This window comes from Leopardus geoffroyi, chromosome C1, assembly GCF_018350155.1.
Source record: "Leopardus geoffroyi isolate Oge1 chromosome C1, O.geoffroyi_Oge1_pat1.0, whole genome shotgun sequence".
NCBI classification, from domain to species: domain Eukaryota; kingdom Metazoa; phylum Chordata; class Mammalia; order Carnivora; family Felidae; genus Leopardus; species Leopardus geoffroyi.
Window position 1 is genome coordinate 820,266 of NC_059328.1, and position 18,321 is coordinate 838,586.

At 61.2% G+C, this 18,321-nt stretch overlaps 1 protein-coding gene across 8 annotated transcripts in view; it reads right to left on the minus strand.

The window, feature by feature from the left end:
• Positions 1 to 1,711: 1,711 nt before the first annotated feature.
• CFAP74 (cilia and flagella associated protein 74) overlaps positions 1,712 to 18,321 on the minus strand; it is a 66,044-nt gene continuing 49,434 nt past the window's right edge. For 5 of the 8 annotated variants that reach the window (XM_045475312.1, XM_045475309.1, XM_045475307.1 and 2 more), the window contains 18 exons: positions 16,220 to 16,341; positions 13,536 to 13,664; positions 13,264 to 13,351; positions 12,559 to 12,732; positions 11,649 to 11,782; positions 9,323 to 9,599; positions 8,262 to 8,360; positions 7,090 to 7,226; positions 6,035 to 6,288; positions 5,867 to 5,922; positions 5,610 to 5,729; positions 5,218 to 5,373; positions 4,219 to 4,351; positions 3,426 to 3,580; positions 3,062 to 3,194; positions 2,704 to 2,834; positions 2,360 to 2,494; positions 1,712 to 2,215 (listed from right to left, as the gene is read on the minus strand). In XM_045475312.1, coding sequence (XP_045331268.1) covers positions 2,114 to 2,215; positions 2,360 to 2,494; positions 2,704 to 2,834; positions 3,062 to 3,194; positions 3,426 to 3,580; positions 4,219 to 4,351; positions 5,218 to 5,373; positions 5,610 to 5,729; positions 5,867 to 5,922; positions 6,035 to 6,288; positions 7,090 to 7,226; positions 8,262 to 8,360; positions 9,323 to 9,599; positions 11,649 to 11,782; positions 12,559 to 12,732; positions 13,264 to 13,351; positions 13,536 to 13,664; positions 16,220 to 16,341 — 2,535 coding nt within the window. In that variant the 3' untranslated portion in view covers positions 1,712 to 2,113. Of the gene's footprint in view, positions 2,216 to 2,359; positions 2,495 to 2,703; positions 2,835 to 3,061; positions 3,195 to 3,425; positions 3,581 to 4,218; positions 4,352 to 5,217; positions 5,374 to 5,609; positions 5,730 to 5,866; positions 5,923 to 6,034; positions 6,289 to 6,310; positions 6,446 to 7,089; positions 7,227 to 8,261; positions 8,361 to 9,322; positions 9,600 to 11,648; positions 11,783 to 12,558; positions 12,733 to 13,263; positions 13,352 to 13,535; positions 13,665 to 16,219; positions 16,342 to 18,321 lie in introns of those variants that run through there. The other 3 variants (XM_045475311.1, XM_045475310.1, XM_045475313.1) reach the window with 2 other exon arrangements.

Consider the following 18,321-nt stretch of genomic DNA (forward strand, 5'->3'; position numbering starts at 1 on the left):
CCGACTGAGCCACCCAGGCACTGCCCCCCCCCTCCACTTTTGACCTTTCTTTTTTTTTTTTTTTTTAATTTTTTTTTTCAACGTTTATTTATTTTTGGGACAGAGAGAGACAGAGCATGAACGGGGGAGGGGCAGAGAGAGAGGGAGACACAGAATCGGAAACAGGCTCCAGGCTCTGAGGCATCAGCCCAGAGCCCGACGCGGGGCTCGAACTCACGGACCGTGAGATCGTGACCTGGCTGAAGTCAGACACTCAACCGACTGAGCCACCCAGGCACCCCCCCCCCCACTTTTGACCTGTCTTTCTTAATCGCACTCAAGACATACTCTACGTGCATCTCCCCCATTGGGAGGGCCTCCTGGGCGTGGCTCTCCCACCTGGACCTGCCAGGCACCTGCTCTTTGATCTTGCTTGATCTTGACCTGGGCTTTGCCTGGAAGCTGTCCCACACCTCCAGGCTGTGCCAGGCCCCCCCCCCCCGAAGGGCCCCCTTGCTCACCCTGCTGTAGCCAAGCTGGCTAAGTTTGGCTCTTGACCATCTTTCCTCCTCCTTCTTGCCTTCACTGCCTTGGGAGGCCCAACTCAGGATGGGAGGGAGAAGGATGGACAGAAGTCCTGCCAGCACACAGAAGTTCAGACAGAGCCTTGGCCAGTGAGTACCAGGGCCTGTTAGCAGGAGAGCTAGGCCGGGGTTTACAAGACAGTGGCTTACCCCTCCTGCCCACTAGCCAGAGCAGGACGCAAGGACCATGGCCTGCAGGGAGCAGGCCCTCCTGGAGCCTGGGTTTGGCCTGGGCTGCTGGACCTGCCTTCTCCTCTTACCTAGTGAGAAAGTGGCTTGGGCTATGGCTGGACAGCACTGGTGAGGGCACAGACAGAAGTCCTGCAAAACAGTACTTTAGGGTCACTGTCACTGGCCTGAGGTTAGGGAGATGGCAGGCTTCCGGGGATGAAGGGCACCAAGGAACTGGGGCTAGGGCAGGTGGCTCCAGGCTGGTATCCCGAAGCCTGTGCCCAGGATGGTCCCCAGATGCATCACACCCTCCACTCCTGCTCTCCTGCTGGCAGGGGCGAGACTAGGCTTGGTGGGTTGCGCATGCTGTGCATGGGGGGCCAGACTGGATGTGCTCTGTGGGGTCGCTGTCCAACCAGCACTCTCCAGAAGGCAGGGGCTGGGGTATGGGTACATTCTGAGCTCCAAAGAGTATTGTATGGCCTGTGGGGGCTGCTACCTTGAAGGACCTGTTGGAGCCCAGAAGGCTGAGCCTGGACTCGTTCCAGAAAAATGGAAAACCAAACTCATGTTCTGGGTCTCACCCTGGACCCCAGCCTAGCTCTGAAGGAGGACACGAGCACGAGTCCCCCACATTTGGTCCCTCCTTGCTTAGGGTCACCAGGGAACCTGAAACTTGGGAGCAGCAGAGAAGCCTAAGGGGTCACCCTGGCTTTGAAGCCGCCTGTACCCTTCTCCCTCCTCGATGGGCCTCCTAGGTCTGGGCTTGTCTCAACTCCAGCCCGCTACCCCCAGCACCCTGTCCTGCTAGCTGTTCCCCCAATGCTCCAGGCACCCACCCTCCAGAGGGGCAGAGTTCATCATATGGACTGATCTGTGTGCATGGTGGGGGTTGGGTGGGGTAGAAGGCACGGGGCTGCCTCCCCAGGGCTCTGTCCCCATCTCTCATTCAGTGTGCATCCCACACTGCAGGCCTGTACGAAGCAGCTCAGAAGGTTTATTGGCAGACTTGTGGGGGCAGCTCTTCCCCGCACCAGGGCTTCTAAAGGCTGGGCAGGAGGGTACTGGTGGGGCTGGGGGCTCTGAGGGGCTCAGGGTAAAAGTACGTGTGGGTAGGACTGGCCTTGTTGCCTTGTTCTCAGTGGGGCCAGGGAGGGGTGCTCTTGGCCTCTAGACTTGCTGGGTCCAGGTCAGCAGAAAGCAGCCATGCCTGCAGGGCTGGGGTGCCCCGGCCATAGGGCCATGAAGAGGGCTGCACGTTTGAATTTGCCCAGCAGGGGATGCCCAGGTCCCAGGCCTGTGGGTGGCTTGGCCTGGTTTGCGGACCACAGGAGGGCTTCAAGAGAGAGCAGGAGGTGTGTGGAGAGACTCCTGTGGCCTCAGGGGCCGCTCACCACCTGGGCTACAAAGAAGACCTTGTAAGTCTCCTTCACATCCCCCTTGAGCTGCAGCAAGGCTGACACCACGAGTGGATGATCCAGCTGGAATGGGCGGGGAGGAAGGAAGGAGCCCCTCAGTCGACTGCCCACCTCACCTGCCCAGGGCCCGCCCAACAGCCCCCAACCTGGGTGGGGCGGGGGTATCATCCCTCCCAGCGCTCCCGGGCCAGAGTCTGTGGCACCTACGTCAAAGTCTGCAGGTGGCAGCCAGGAGATGCTGATGGTCTTGGTCTGGCCACGCTCCACGAAGCCTCTGGAGGGCTCAATGGTGAAGCCCTTGTGCTGCAGAGATGCGGCGCCGTCCAGGCTGAACTCGACGGTCTGCAGGGCACTGGAGTTACAGGTAGGCCGGCAGGCCGGGCACAGCGCCCAAAAAGCAGTGTGACAGGGGTCGAGGATGCCCGACTCCACCTGCCCTCTCAGTCCTGACCGGCAGGCTGCCCACCCACATCCACCAAGGGGCAAGGCCAGGAGGGACCAGGCTACCCAGGGCAGGGGACGCTGCAGAGGGGCCGGGTGGACCTGGTCACCTTCTTTGGAGACAGCTGGGTGGTCCGGATGCAGCCCACCTGCAGCTCTCGAGTGGCAGGAGGGGCTGGCATGTCTGTGTCCAACTGGACGTAATCCAGGGTCACCAGGATGGGCTTCAGCTCCTCGGCTTCTGGAGAGAGAGGACCCGGCTGGGGGCCAGTGTGTGGGGGGCTGTGCCACCCGGGGCGTGAGGGAGGTGCCTAGGGGTTAGCTGGTCCTCAGGAAATCACCCTCCGGGGGATGGGCCAGAATGCCCACCCCACCCTTCAGGCTTCCTAGGGCTAAGGGTGCAGGCGGGCAGCTCCTCCTACTGTCCTCACACCCCACGAGGGGGCTCCCACACCTCAGAGAACACACCTTCTCTGTGCTCAGGGTCGCAGGTGGGGATCACGGTCAGGGACTCCACAGGCACGTCCAGGGGGTCTCCACCCTCTACGAACATCATGTGCTCACGGGCCGCGCCCTTCAGAAGAATCTGGTGGGAGAGTTTCTGGCGACAAGGACCATAGCAGTCTCGTTCCAAGTCCCCGTGACGGGGGGGCTCCAGGAGGAAGGGGGCCCGTGGAACCGGGGACAGTGGGCTCTCCACTTGACGACACCCAGCCCGGCGTGGAGCCCTCAGGCACGGGCCAGGGTCTCCAAAGGGGGGCAGGCAGGGAAGGCCGGAAGGGCCCCGGACACGCGGGAAGGGGGGGTCGAGCCGAGGCTCGCGGAGCCGCACCTTTCCGAAGAGCACCACCTGCAGCCTGTCGGAGAAGTAACGGCTCTCGTGGTCCGGGCTAAAGGTCACGGTGAAGTCCTGCGTCTTGCCGGGGTCTATGACGCCCTCGACGGGGATCACGCTGAACACGCTCTGGCCGCTGTGGTTTTGGGTGCCTGCGGGAAGGTGGGCAACGTGCGGGTCCCTTGCTCCGCCTGCAGCGCCCCTCCCCAGCCCGACGCTCTGGCCCCCAACCAATCCACTGCCCGCAGCGCCCCCCCACCCGCCGCGCGCTCCACCCCTGCTCCGTCCCCGCCCCCCCGGGCCGCGCCCCCCCTCCCCAAGCTCCACCCCCGTTCCGCCCCCCATACCACCCCTGCCCTGGGCCGCGCGCTCCCCAAGCTCCACCCCCTCCCCTCCCCCACCACTCCTGCCCCGCCCTCCGCCCCACCCGGGCCCCGCCCCTGCCCCGTCCCCGCCCCACCCAGGCCGCGCCCTCCACCCCAAGCTCCACCCCTGCCCCGCCCTCCACCCCACCCGGGCCGCGCCCCCTCGCCCCAAGTTCCACCCCTGCCCGCTCCCCCCGAGCCCCACCCCTGCCTCCCGCTCAAGCTCCACCCCTTCCCCGCCCCCCGCCCCACCCAGGCCGCGCCCCGCCTCAAGCTCCACCCCTGCCCCGTCCTCGCCCACCTCACCACCCGGCCGCGCCCCCCCCCCCGCCCCAAGTCCCACCCCTGCCCCGCCCCCAGGGCTCGCTCTCCGCTCGCACCTGCCCTCCCCAGCAGCCGCCCCACGCCCCCGCCCGCCAGCTCACCCACGACTTCAGTCCTCTGGGCCGGAAAGGCGAGGAACTGCGGCAGCCGCTGCTGGCTTTTGCCCCTCCTGGAGCTGGAGAGGCTGTCCAGCTTCATGGAGAACCTGATGGGCAGCGCCGACCTGTTCTGCAGCTGTGAGGACAGGGACCTTCAGCGCATTGCCGTCCACCGCCGGCGCGCGGGTCACTGCGAAGGGGGTCTCAGCTCGCCCTCGCTGGGGGTCACGCCCTGCTGGCTGTCCAGTCACCCTCCGGCCCAACCATTTTCGCCTTGCTCCCGGCACTTTCCTGGGCTGCTGGTCCATCTCACCCAGCCTCACGTTACCCCCCTTTCCCGGCCGGTGCGCCCAGCCCCCTCCACGCGCCTCGGGGAGGGAAACTCCGTGGTGGTGCGCCTTGGGCTCCACAGCGCCCCCCTCTGCCAGGCTCAGGCTGGCCTTCAGCTGAACCAACACCCTCGCCCCGTCTCTGAGAGTGCCCCTCCTCGATAAACACTTCAGGGAATCCCTGTCCTGGACCCGGTGCCAGGTCCCGACCTAAGCCGATGGAGGAAGCAGTTGGCTGCTTGATCCCAAGGCTGGTGAGTCCCTCAGACATTGGAGAGACATGGGGAGCCAGGCCTGCCCTCCCACAGGGGGTGGGAGGCCACAGGGCAGTGTCACGTCACCAGGAAAGTCTGTAACCCCACCCCCACCCTCCACAGCAGTGCCCGAGCTGAGCTCCTCCTCATCCCAGGTGGGGTGGCTCCTGCAAAGGCCCTGGGGCAGGAAGACAGGGAGCACTGAGAGCGGAGCTGGTGAGGCGTGGAGGGAGGGGCACTCAGCCTTCCCCCTGCTGGACTGGGCAGTGGAGGCGGCAGCTGCTGGAGGTAGGGGCTGGATGGGGGGGGGGCCTGCACCTCCACTAGCTCCCCTACCAAGGCGGGTCTGACCCCTCCCAGGGTGGAGCCCTCTCCTAGGAGGCCAGGGCAGGCACCAGGTCCCCCGTGACGTGTTTCACCTTGAAGCTGGAGGACACAGACTCTCCGGCAATCACGTAACCCATGTCGAGGACGTCCCCTTCAATGGAGCATGTGATCGTGGATGCCACGCCAGTGCCCACGAGGGTCAGAGACAGCGTGTCTCTCTTGGTGATGATGTCCAGTGTTTCTTGGGCCTGAGAAGACCACGTCCATTAGCACGGAGCAGACATCTGTTAGAGGCGTGTGCTGGGGCTCTGGGAGCAGCTGGGTCCGGGCAGACTGGAGCAGAGTGATCTGAGCTCCCTAGCCGCCTCCTGCTTGCCCGCCAGAGGTGAGGTCCGGCGGCAGGGGGGAGGGGGGGCGGTGTGGGGGACCAACTGCCTCCAGGGACCCAAGCACACGGGCTGCAGCATGTGGGCCCGGGACTCACCAAGATGCTCTCCCGGGGAGAGAAGGACAGTGTCAGGACCTGGGTGTCGCCTGCAGGCAGCTTGCTGATGGGGGTCAGCAGGATGAAGGGGCCACTGGGGTTCAGCACAGAGAACTCCACCTGTGGGCCCGGTGTCAAGGAGAGGTGGCAAGAGCAGGGCTGCAGCCCCCCCCCCCCCCGCCCCAGCTGCTCCCTCCCACCCCCGCGAGCCACCTGGGTCCCCGCGAGCTTCCCGGGCTGGGTGTGGACAAGGATACGGTGAGGTCCTCGGGGGAGATGTTCTGGATGGAGACCTTTTTTATGCCACGGTGTCCTGAAATAGGATGGTGGAGTCAGAGGCCCGGGGATGGGGGGTGGGAACCCAGGCCTGGGCCCCCCGGGGCGGGGGTGTGCCGGGGGGGGGGCTGGGCCCAACTGGAGCTCACCTACAGCGATGTCACCGAAGTTGAAGATGGTTTTGCCTTTGTCGGAGGTCACCACGAGAGACGGTGCCACGGCTGGACACCACAGCTCCAGGTACAGGGTATTGTGGGGACTGGGGGTGGGGCAGGGTGCGCTGAGGGCGCTGTGCTCTGCACCCCGCCCTCGCCTGCCCGCTTCAGCCTCCGTGCCCTTCCCTCCGGGCCCCCAGAACTGGTTCGTAGCACAGGACGGACAGCCACTTTCTGGAAGACACCCCCTCCCCCACCAGCGCACTGCACCTGAAGCTCAGGGGTTCCGTCCCCTTCCTGTCTTCAGTGTCACCACTGGCAACGACACAGGGAACCACAAACTTGTCAAACCTCCCCTGGAAAGATCTGGCCAGGGTGGCCTGGGCAGCCTGGTACTCGTCCGAACTGGAATTAAGCAGCAGCGCACACTCACGCCCCTGTACCCACACTGTCCCCAGAAGCCCCGGGGGGCCCTGCCACACTCTCCCGGGCCCCGGGCCAGAGGGGTAAGGGGCAGCTTCCCGGGGGCTCTGCCCGGCTGTGGCCGTCCCAGGTATGTCTGACTAGCTGGCTTTCCCACCCTTCCCTGCTTGCTGGGGGGCCCTTCCCTACCCCAGGGTGCCGATCAGGCACCTAACCGGAGGGCCGCGTTCCTGGGGCCCCAGGCAAGGGTCCAGGGTGGGCAAGTGACTTGAGCCCGTCAGAGCTCTCCCAGCCTCACTCTGCACCCGGGGAGGCTGGGGTTGCTGAGCTGGGAATACAGGGGTCAGGGACAGCAGGGTCTCCCCCAGCCCGCGGCGTGAGGCTGTGCACAGGGCACCGGGCCCAGGAGAATGCGGTGGGCAGATGCCTCGGAAGCCAGAGCTTGAGGGGCCTCGAGGCGGTGCCCGGATTCAACTGTGTCTCAAGCCGGCCCAGCCCTGGACTTGCGGTCACATGGTTCAAAACAGCTCTGCTCCAGGCTGTCTGTGGGGAAAGTCTCCATGGGGGTCAGGGTGGGGTCTCATCAGACGGGCCCGGAGGGAGGTGTGGCCTTCTCTTGGGCCTACCTGGGCTTGAGGTCCAGTTTCTGCAGCTTGGCAGCCTGGGTGGTGGAGGCCCGGGGCAGGTGGTCCCGGCCCTGCAGCCGCAGCGTGGAGGACTGTCTCCTTAGGTCCTTCCTCTGGGTGACCGTGTCTTTGCAGGGCTGCGGGGTGGAGGCCAGCCCTGCTCAGCCCAGCAGGGGCGATGAGGGGGAGCTGTGGCCCCCGGCGGACTGACTCCTGCAGGAACCCCAGGGGCACGGGTTCGAAGGGGATGGGGACCCGCACACCAAGCGGCTCTATCAGGAAGACTGACTGCAGGTGCAACGGAGACAGGTGAGTGTCCAGAGGGAGACACAGGCTCCCAGTGCAGAGACCCCCGTGGGCCTGTGCACCGACTCGTGTTTGCCCTCAGCAACGAGGGAACTGAGGCAAAAGAGGGGTAAAGGGTTGCCCAGGACCCGGGGTCCTCCTTCCCGGTGCCCCTTCCCCTCGCTCACTGCAGGGAGGCAAGGGCTTCTTTCCCGTGTGTGCTGGAGCAGCTCAAGGTGGCACGAAACGCTGGACGAGTGTGCGTCCCCAGGGCAGCAGTGGGCGGGCACGCTCTAGGCCATGTGACTGCACAGCTCTGTGGGTCCATGGGACCCCCTCTCCTGGCAGGAGCCCACGTACTGCAACCTCTCTGGAGCTGGCTGGGGCAGCGGGGCCTGGCCCTTGGTGGGGTTTATCCCTGGGCTGATACTTTCAAGTTCACATTTTTGTGTGTGTTTATTTATTTGAGAGAGAGCCAGGGGTGGGAGGGGTGGGCAGAGGATCCAAACCAGGATCCGAAGCAGGTGGATGCTGTCAGCACAGAGCCCGACGCGGGGCTCGAACCCACGAACCGTGAGATCACGACCCGAGCCGAAGTCGGACGCTCAGCCCACCGAGCCCCCCGGGCGCCCCTCAAGTTTACATGTGTGAGGCTGTTTTCATGGGCTTTCCTTTCCGGTTGTAAGAAGCCACACCTGCCCATCAGCGTGCCCTGCCGTGGCTCGCCCTCCCGAAACTGCCCTCTGGGGACCCAGCAGTGCTGCCGGCAAGCTGGCCCGGGTCCCGGAGCCTCAAGTGGTGCTGGTGTTCGGCTGAAAGCCTTTGTGCAGGAAGCCTCAGCCCCCCAGCCTGTGGCCCACACCCTTCTCCTCCATGTCCCCACGTACCGACTTGACCTCCGCTTCTTTGGTCAGGGTCTGGAGGGCTTCCTGGAGGATCAGCTTGGTGGGGAGCACGGGCCGGAAGGCCACCTGGACCAGGCACCTCTGCAGAGAGAGGAGACCGGAGCCCGGAGCCCGGAGGGCGGAGCTGGCTCCCTCCGGTGCCCCGCCCTCCTCAGCTCCCGCTGTGCCCCTCCCCTGGGTGCCCCCAGGTCAGGCTCGCTGACACTCCTGTGGGGTTTCAGCTCGTGAAGGCCCTTTCCAGGGAGGTGCTCCCCGAGCACTGCCCCTGGGGGCTTGGGTAGGTTCCAGTGCCTGATCATCCAGTCCACTCTTACCATGTAGGGTGGGGGGGCCGGCGACGGAGACCCTGCCCACAGCTCACGAGGCCAAGTGAGAAAGGAAACCGTGTTCAGCTGTCCACCCTAACCTGTCTCTGTGGCTGGTGCAGCTGCGGGGCAGCCCCGGGCCCCATGGAAGCTCATCCTAGGTGTCCCCGTGCTCGGGACACCATACGGCAGAGCAGGTGGCATGGGTTGGGGGGAGAGAATAAAGGAAAGAGGGAGGGAGAGGAGGGGAGGGAGCACAGAAGCCAACTGCAACACCCCTTTTGGGGACCCATACTTAGGCAGTATTGGCTAAATTTAAAGAAACGCATTTTAAAGAACCACACTCATTGAAACCTGCCAGGGTCAGGGGTCCCCAGCATCCTTCACATGCCCCTCCTTACTTGGCCCTTGTGGCAGCCACCCCAAGCCCCAGGAGGCTGGGGTGGCCCTGGGACTGGCTGAGGGGAACCACTGCCTCCAGGCCCCCTAGCTCTGTCGGGCAGAGCAGAGGCAGGAGAGCCCTTCTCAATGGAGTGGACGGACACCCTGCCCTTCTGGTGACCAGGCCCTCTGTGCCCAGCTGCTGGGAGGTCCAGGGGTCTGTGTGCCCTCAGTCCCAACTGCCAGAGCCCCCAGGCAGGTGCTTGCGGGGTCAGCTGCCCGCGGGTGCCCCTGCCTCTGGGGCCGGGCCAGGCCTCCCCCGTCCCCACCCGGCCCACCTGGGGGGCCCACACCTGCCTTTCCTGGCAGCACGGTCCCCACCAAGGGCGAGATGGTGATGGGCGAGTCGGGGGGCGGCAGGAACTCGAAGGTCGTGGGCCCCACGGGAGAGACGTCCTCGGAGCCGACTCGGGGAGCGGAGTGAGTCAGTGAGCTCATGCTCACGTGAGAGTTGATGACGTACAGCGTGGCCACGGATGTGTGGTACAGGGACGTGGCTGCAAACTTGACCTGGTAGTGGGACAGCCCCAGGGGCGGGCGGACGCCCACGGCTCGGCACGACAGCTTGAAGCACCTGGAAGAGCAGGTGTGGGCGGCTCAGAGGCGGTGCTGGCCGTGGGGCCGGGTGCTGTGGGAGGTGGCCTCCAACGGAGACGGTGGCTCAGGTTTTGCTATCTTATTGACGAATTTTACTATCTTTTGAAAATACCACAGACCCCTGCACAGAAGCCAAAAAAGTGGACAGTTAAAAATTTCATCCCAATTTGCTGAGGAGGGGATTTCTGGCTTATTTTTGTTAGACACTCATTGACACTTAAAAATAAAACGGATAGGGGCGCCTGGGTGGTTCAGGCTGTGATTGCACGGTTCGTGAGTCCGAGCCCCACGTTGGGCTCTGTGCTGACAGCTCGGAGCCTGGAGCCGCTTAGGATTCTGTGTCCGCCTCTCTCTCTGCCCCTCCGCTGCTCACGTTCTGTCTCTCTCTCTGTTTCTGTCTCGGTCTCTCTCAAAAATAAACATTAAAACAATAAAACTGATAAACTGCTCTTTAAATACGAGCACAGGAATCTATAAACCCTAGTGAGTTCATTTCTGTCATTACCTGTCTCAAACAAAGACAGGTAGTCCACACACCTCTGTGGTGTGGGTGTGTTTGTTTGTGGGCGAGTGTTCTTGGACCACGTGTGATCAGACTGGAATATGAATAAAATAAGATAGTGTATTAATTGGGGCGCCTGGGTGGCGCAGTCGGTTAAGCGTCCGACTTCAGCCAGGTCACGATCTCGCGGTCTGTGAGTTCGAGCCCCGCGTCAGGCTCTGGGCTGATGGCTCAGAGCCTGGAGCCTGTTTCCGATTCTGTGTCTCCCTCTCTCTCTGCCCCTCCCCCGTTCATGCTCTGTCTCTCTCTGTCCCAAAAATAAATAAACGTTGAAAAAAAGAAATTAAAAAAAAATAAAAAAATAAATAAAAATAAAAAAAAAGAACAGATATTTGTTACTTTAGCTGGTGGAATGTTTACACTCCAGATCTTCGAACCCTGATTGCTACTACGCTCTCCTCGTTGGATTTCATCCTAATTACGCATATTTTAATGCCTTAAAGGCTGATGTCGACACTGCTCTGTGATGGTAGTGTTGCTCATATGTTGAAATATTGAAATGTACTTTTTTGTGTCGTGTGACCACAGGCTCTAAATGTCAAAACAAATCCTCGTGGGCGGAGAGACGTTGGGTTGTTGTTGGGGATGAAGGGCAGGACTCGGTACATACACAAACTCTGCACTTCACCCCCTCAACTCTTCCCACCCGTGGACTCATCCCTGCTCCCCCGCGAGTCTGTCAGATCCCAGGTGGCCACTGCTCCTGCCCACGGTCACGTGCCCGGGACCAGAAGAGGGTTTGGCCCGTGGGCCCTGGCCAGCCCGACCCCACCCGGGGCCGCCCAGGCCCCCCAGGCAGGACCAGACAGGCTGGCACGCAGGTGGGGGCAGGAGAAGAGTCAGGGTTAGAGGCGGGTGGGCGGCACGGCTCTGTGGGGAGGTGGCCCAGCGCCCGGCTGGACACCCGCACAGGACAGCGAGGACGTTCCTCACTGGGGACTGACAGTCTTGGGCAGCAACAGGAACCGGCCCCTCGTCCCAGACCACCCGGTCTGCATCCTGTTCGATTTCTCTCCCTACCACTTCCTCCGTCCCATCTGTCAGGGTGGCAACGGGAGGCTCAGGGAGGTCCAGGGTCTGTTCCCATCACACAGCATGTCAGCACAAGTGGGGCCCACGTCCAGGTCCTCCTGAGTGCAGAGAGGCAATCTACACACCACACACACTCGCACACGTGCATCCACACACAATGCACACACGTCCACACGTGTGTGCTCCCATGCTCTCATGCACACGTACTCACACACACACACAGGCACGCGCGCACGCATGCACACAGATGGGCGAGCTGGCCCGGCGTGCGAGGCTCCGGATCCCAGGAGCCTGTGCCTGGGTCCGAAGTCCCTGCGGCCAGCGGTGTCTCAGCCCAGCCCCGCGGTCAACCCGGCCGCCAGCGCTGGAGGACGGAGCCAGCTGAACCTGCCGAACGGGGCCCTCTGCGCGCCCCTCGCCCGCCAGGCTCACCGGTTGATCTCCGACTTGCAGACGAGCTCGAAGTTGTACTCCTTGGCCTTGGTGGGCTGGAAGATCACGTCAAGTTGCAGCGTTTCCAGCGGCAGGATTGTCCCGAACCCGTCACTGGGCTGGACGTCCACAAACTGGCGGATGGAAAACCGTCGACGCCGAAGTGAGAACACGGTGATCTGGGGCTTATCGCGGGGGCTGCGTGGACACGCGTGGCAGGGGTGTGAGCGCATGTGTGTGCACCTGGGTGTGTAACTGTGTCTGCGAGGATGTGAGTGTCTGTCTGTCCGGGCATGTGTAAGCATGTCTGTGTGTGGAGGAGCGACCGTAGACCAGCTCATGGGTGTTTGTCAGCGCGTTCGTGTGTACGTGAGTGTCGGCATGTCTGGAGCATGTCTGTCACCACACGTGTGATCACGGGTATATGCGAGCACGTCTATGTGCATGTGTGAGCGTGTGGGTGTACGTGAGCACACCCCTGTGAGTGTGATGTTCGTGCATGCATACGTGTGTCTGCATGCATGTAAGTGGAGGGTGGGTGGGGTGGGGGGGGCAGCCTGATCTGAGCCCCATCCTGGCTGCCCTGCAGGGCCAGGCAGGCAGGAGTTCTGGAAGGAAGGGAGGGAGGGGAGTTCCGAGTCCTGGCAGGGCAGCGGGCCAGAGAGGGAGGGAGAGGCTGGAACAGAGAGAGGTGAGGTGAGGCGGTGGTGCGGGCAGTGGGGATGAGGAGAGGGACGGGCAGGGGGAGATGCCAGGCCGAGGCTCTTGGCGTGGGCGTGGGGCCTGGGGAGGGGTGAGGCCACCTGGTGCTGGGTGCCCGGACCCTGGGGTGGCAGCTGCCCCGGTACGTCCCCAGAGCTTCCCGACTCTGTCCCCGCGCCCTGTGCCCCTCCCCGACCGAGTGAGGCACCTTGGGGAGCCCGACGAACCCAAAACCCTGGGGCAGGAGGGAGAGGTTGCAGAGGCTGACTTGGGTTCTGACGGCCTCGTACACGGTGCAGTGGCCAAAGTCCACTGCCGAGGGGCTGAGCTCCAGGTCCGAGGTGGTGACCACTGCGTGTACCGTAAACCCCACCGGCTTGATCTGAAGCGCAAAGGGCGAGTGGGCGCCGGTCACTGCCCATCCGTCTCTGCGAATGTTTCCACCGACAAGGAGGGCACAAGCATTGTGTCCACCTGGCAGCCGACGGTGTGCCCTTTCCCAGACACGAGACTCTCTGTCTCGGCCACTTGCCTGTGGTGCCTGACTCGGGAGGGCACGGAAGCAGGTGCCAAAGAAGAGGGGAGAAGCCTCAGGTGGGCGGGGCGCGGGAGGGAATGAGCGCGCGCGCGTGTGCACTGTGAGTGTGCACGTGCGGCCGTGAGCAAACTCGGCGTGTGCACCCGGGCACGTGTGGGCTCAGGTGCCAGGGGGACGCCCCGCTGGCCCTGCACAGCCCTCAGGTCTCTCCCTCTGATCCACAACCCCCTCCTCGTCTCCACTGTGCAGCAGCAGCCGGGGTGGGAGACAGAGCTGCGGGTCAGGTCATCGGAACCCGCCAGGGCCCTGCCTTTTGGGGGAGGCGCTCGGGTCCCCACGAGTGTCCAGCATTCCTGGGAAGTGTCCCATGCAGACCTGGTCAGCCACCCGGATTGTCATTGGGGCCTCCAGGACTCTGCTTTCCTTGTCGAAATACTTCCCTGCGTCTTCTGGGAGGGAGTGTCTGAAAGAGATAGGATGCGCTCAAAAGTACTTTTCTCCTTTATATTTGGAGGACGACCGTAGAGCTGACCTGTGAGTGTGTTTTAGGTCACACAGGAGCTACAGATGGTAGGCAATGCAAGAAATCGAAGAGCCAGGAGATGTGCTCCCCCAGCCGCCCAGCCCCGCGGCCTCCGGGCGCTCACCGCGGCAGGAACTTGAGCTGCACGGTGTAGGAGGACTGGGCCTGGATGTAGCCCGTCTCCGGCAGGAGCTCCATGTGGCCCCTCAGCTCCTTGCACACTTCAAACTTCAGACGCAGGGCCGCTTTCGACCTGCGGGACACGGAAGGACGTCAAACAGACGCTGTGCGTCTGGTCCCGCGGGACAGACACACTTCTCACGGGCCAGACATCCCACAGATGCACGGTGCCTGCCCTCACAAGGCAGAGGGCGAGTGGGTTTTCACAGCTCGCTTGCTAAGGGGCAGATCTCCTGATGAGGAACTTTTTTTTATTTTGCATCTCCGAAATTTTTTTAAATTTATTTTTTTAATTTACATCCAAGTTAGTTAGCATATAGTGCAACAGTGATTTCAGGAGTAGATTCCTTGATGCCCCTCCCCCATTGAGCCCACCCCCCTCCCACAACCCCTTCAGTAACCCTCAGTTTGTTCTCCATATTTATGAGTCTCTTATGTTTTGTCCCCCTCCCTGTTTTTATATTACTTTTGTTTCCCTTTCCTTATGTTCATCTGTTTTGTCTCTGAAGGTCCTCATATGAGTGAAGTCATATGATTTTTGTCTTTCTCTGAGTAATTTCACTTAGCAGAACACCCTCCAGTTCCATCCACGTAGTTGCAAATGGCAAGATTTCATTCTTTTTGATGGCTGAGTCATACTCCATTGCATGTATATCCCACATCTTCTTTATCCATTCATCCGTCGATGGACATTTGGGCTCTTTCCATACTTTGGCTGTTGTTGATCGTGCTGCTATAAGCATTGGGGTGCATGTGTCCCTTCGAAGCAGCACACCTGTGTCCCTTGGGTAAATGCCTAGTAGTGCAATTGCTGGGTCGTAAGGTGGTTCTATTTTAATTATTTTCCAGAGTGGCTGCACCAGTTCGCATTCCCACCAACAGTGCAAGAGGGTTCCCGTTTCTCCACATCCTCGCCAACATCTGTTGTTGCCTGAGTTGTTAATGTTAGCCTTTCTGACAGGTGTGAGGTGGTATCTCACCAATTGTGGTTTTGATTTGTATTTCCCTGGTGATGAGTGATGTTGAGCATTTTTTCATGTGCCGGTTGGCCATCTGGATATCTTCTTTGGAGAAGTGTCTATTCATGTTTTTTGCCCATTTCTTCACTGGATTATTTGTTTTTTGGGTGTTGAGTTTGATAATTTCTTTAGATTTTTGGATACCAACCCTTTATCTGTCGTTGGCAAATATCTTCTCCCGTTCTGTAGGCCTTTATTTTATTTATTTTTTTAATTTTTTTAACGTTTATTTTTGAGACAGAGAGAGACAGAGCGTGAATAGGGGAGGGGCAGAGAGAGAGGGAGACACAGAATCTGAAACAGGCTCCGGGCTCTGAGCAGTCAGCACAGAGCCCTACACGGGGCTCAAACTCACGGACCATGAGATCATGACCTGAGCCGAAGTCGGACGCTTAACCGACCGAGCCACCCAGGTGCCCCTGTAGGCTGTCTTTTAGTTTTGCTGATTGTTTCCTTCGCTGGCAGAAGCTTTTATCCTGATGGGGTCCCAATAGTTCCTTTTTTTTTGTTCCCCTGGCCTCCAGAGACATGCCGAGGAAGAAGTTGCTGCGGAATTCTTACAAACAGAAACACTGCCACCGAAGTATGTCTCCAGGCGGTTCTCAGAAACCTGAGACTTTATTGGGAAGACCTCTGCCGGGCAGGCACCTGGTGCAAGGACCTGGAGGGGTGTGGGGGCAGAGGTGGACCCCCACCCACCTGGAGCTCTGCCTGCCTCCTGCCCAGGCCAAGGTTCTGGGGGGGGCTGGGCCCCACAGGCCCCAGGATGACCAGGCCTTGTGGCTTCTCTAGGTTTTGTCCGCCTCCGACTCCAGAGCAGCCGGAGGAAGCCGCGTGCGCCCCCAAACACACAGTCACCTGCTTCTGGTTAGTGCCTCCGGGAGCCCCACCCCCATCTGGGCTCAGCTGGAACCTTCCTGTTTTCTGCCATGAGGCTCCCCACGCCCCTGCCTCCCTTCGAGTCTCTACCAAACCAAGTCACCTGGCCAACTCTGTCACACACACGCGCCCTGCATATGCAGCTGGGGTCTTCCTTTACCCCACAGACCGAGTGCTGCCCCCTCCTCTTTCCCTGCCCTCCCCCAGAAAGTGGCTGCACCTTGCACCCTGAGATAAACTGACTGGCAGAGGCTGGCCAGCCCTTGTTCCCCAAACAAATCCACTGGAGCCCCTCTCGAGGCCCCTGACATTTGTGGTCCTGAAGCTGAGACAGGCAAGTCCCCTATGCGGAAGGACGGTCACAGAGGAAGTCTGCAGGACTTCCACCCCTACGAGGCTGTTCTGCGGCTGGAAGCAGGGCCGGGCTACGCCCGGTGGGCCTGGTGTCAGCAGGTGCCGGCACCAGGCGGTCTGGGGAATGAGCGCCCACTGAGCGCTAACCATGGCATTTGCCTTCTTTTCTCCCCCTAAGTTGTACTTTGGTAAAAAGTATTTAGAATTGACTGCTCCGGTCTGGACGCCTTTGAAAACACGTTTCCTTCCTCAGGCCTCGGTCCACATTTCCTTTCCTGGCTGGGCTCCCCACTCTCCTGTCTGTGTCCACGAGGGGCCAAGGGCCTGGGCGTGGAGGGGTCCCGGGGTCCCGGGCTCCCCTGCCTGCCGGGCTCACCGTGTGTGGACGAGGACGGAGTCCTGATACAGCCGGTCGTACATGCAGATCTTCAAGTCTACGCTGGGCTTTGGCACCCACACGGGCACGTCGATAGCAACGCCTGTGACTCTGAAATATAACTAAGTTTGAAGGTGTGATGTTAGGACACGCTTTTGTCCGCAAAGCAGGCAATGACAGAGAATGCCAACACAGCCCAGCCGAGGCTTTTTACAAGTCTTACGAGTGCTGGGAACTTCATACTTACACCAACTATGTTTTGGAGTTCTGTGGCTGTTTTCATATCAGATCATTTAAACAATCCTTTTTATTATCCTAATCTTCAAACATAAAAAGATAGAATGGTGGGGCGCCTGGGTGGCTCAGTTGCTTAAGGGTCTGACTCTTGATTTCGGCTCAGGTCACGATCTCACTGTTCGTGGGTCTGAGCCCTGCATCAGGCTCTGTGCTGACAGCAAGGAGCCTGCTGGGGTTTCTCTCTCTCCCTCTCTCTCTCTGCCCGCCCCCCCGCCCAGCTCACACACACATACTCTCTCTCCCCCAAAAAAATAAGTGAAGAAACGTTAAAAAAAGAACGGTATAATGGATTGTCATGTGCCCATCACATAGCTTCGTAATTATCAACATTTTTAGCTGTTTAAAAAACACCTCTTTTATCACAGAATATTGCATCACACGATGGGATGGACACTTCATAAAACGGTCGCAGTCAACACAGAAAGGAGGCTCAGAGGTCTCGAGGGACGAGGAGCAGTGGGAACCACTTCTCTCCCCTTCCCGGCTGCCGGCTCCTCCGGCCAAACTGAGTCCTGGGTCTGGGGAGGTTGGGGGGGTCTGTGGGTGTCCTGCAGGGACAGCATGTGTCCCTCGGGCTGGGCAGGGCCCTGGCAGGGCAGGTCCTGTCCTGCTGCTATGGTGGTGAGCTGAGGACTCCACATGCCTTCCTCCAGGACCCCCAGCCTGAGATGGGGCCACCTGCCCACAGGATGGGGTGGGGGCTACGGAGCCCAGGACTTGTGACACTTAGAATACATCAGCGAGCAGGCCAGAGGCCACAGGGTCTCCGGCGCCAGAGACAAGAAGAACGTGGGGAACAAAGACGGCACCCACTGGAGAGATGGGCTGCCGGGGGGCAGGAGGGGACTCGGGCGGAAGCAGGTAGCATCGCTCCGAGGTAGGGGGAGCGGCTGAGTGCCTAGCAAGTGGCCGGGCTGATTCATGGCCTGGAGCCACCCCTGCAGAGGGTCATGAGGCCCGGGAGCCTGACTGCGCCGTCAGATAACCGTTAGGAGGAGGGCGATGCCTGTGAGCACCCGAGTCAGCAGCCAGGTGAGGTGGAGGGTGACACGGGACAGGCCAGGTGGAGGAAAGACAGAGACTTGGAGGACAGATGAGGGACGTCCCAGAGGGCTCACGATGCGGGCTGACCGCAGTGGGAGTCCCCGCACGGCAGTCCAGCCAGGCTCAGTGACAGAGCCTCGCACAGGCCTGTGAAAGGAGAGCCACCCTCACTGGGGCTGTCCTCGCTGGAGACAGTGGGCAGCGTCTGTGGACCGCCAGGGGGGAGGCCCACCTTGGAGATGGGCAGCGGGGCTCGGGATGCAGGCCCTTTCTCAGCTGGGGAGGATGACGGCGTGGGGACCGTGCACGCCTCACTCCTGCTGGCGGGAGGCCAGAGGGAGGGAGAGCAGCCAGGGTGTCTGCTGCCCAGATTACCCAGCAGGGCCACCGCGACCCAAGGTCACAGCCCCTGTCGGGCCGGCTTCTTTAAGAGCTTTTGGTCACCAAGTTCTAGACTTTGTTCCCTCCTGTCACCTCTGTAGGGGCGGTGTGGGGTCCTGCAGGGTCACTGTGAAATACTGTGGGTCCTGTGGGGTCACTGTGGGTCCAGTGGGGATGTTATGGGGTCACTGTGGGGTCCTGTGGGGTCACTATGGGTCCTATGGGGTCACTCTGGGGTGTTGTGGGTCCTGTAGGGTCACTGCAGGGCCACTGTGGGTCCTGTGGAGTGTTGTGGGGTCCTGTGGGGTCGCTGTGAGTCCTGTGGAGTGTTGTGGAGTTTTGTGGGATTGCTGTGGGTCCTGTGGAGTGTTGTGGGGTCC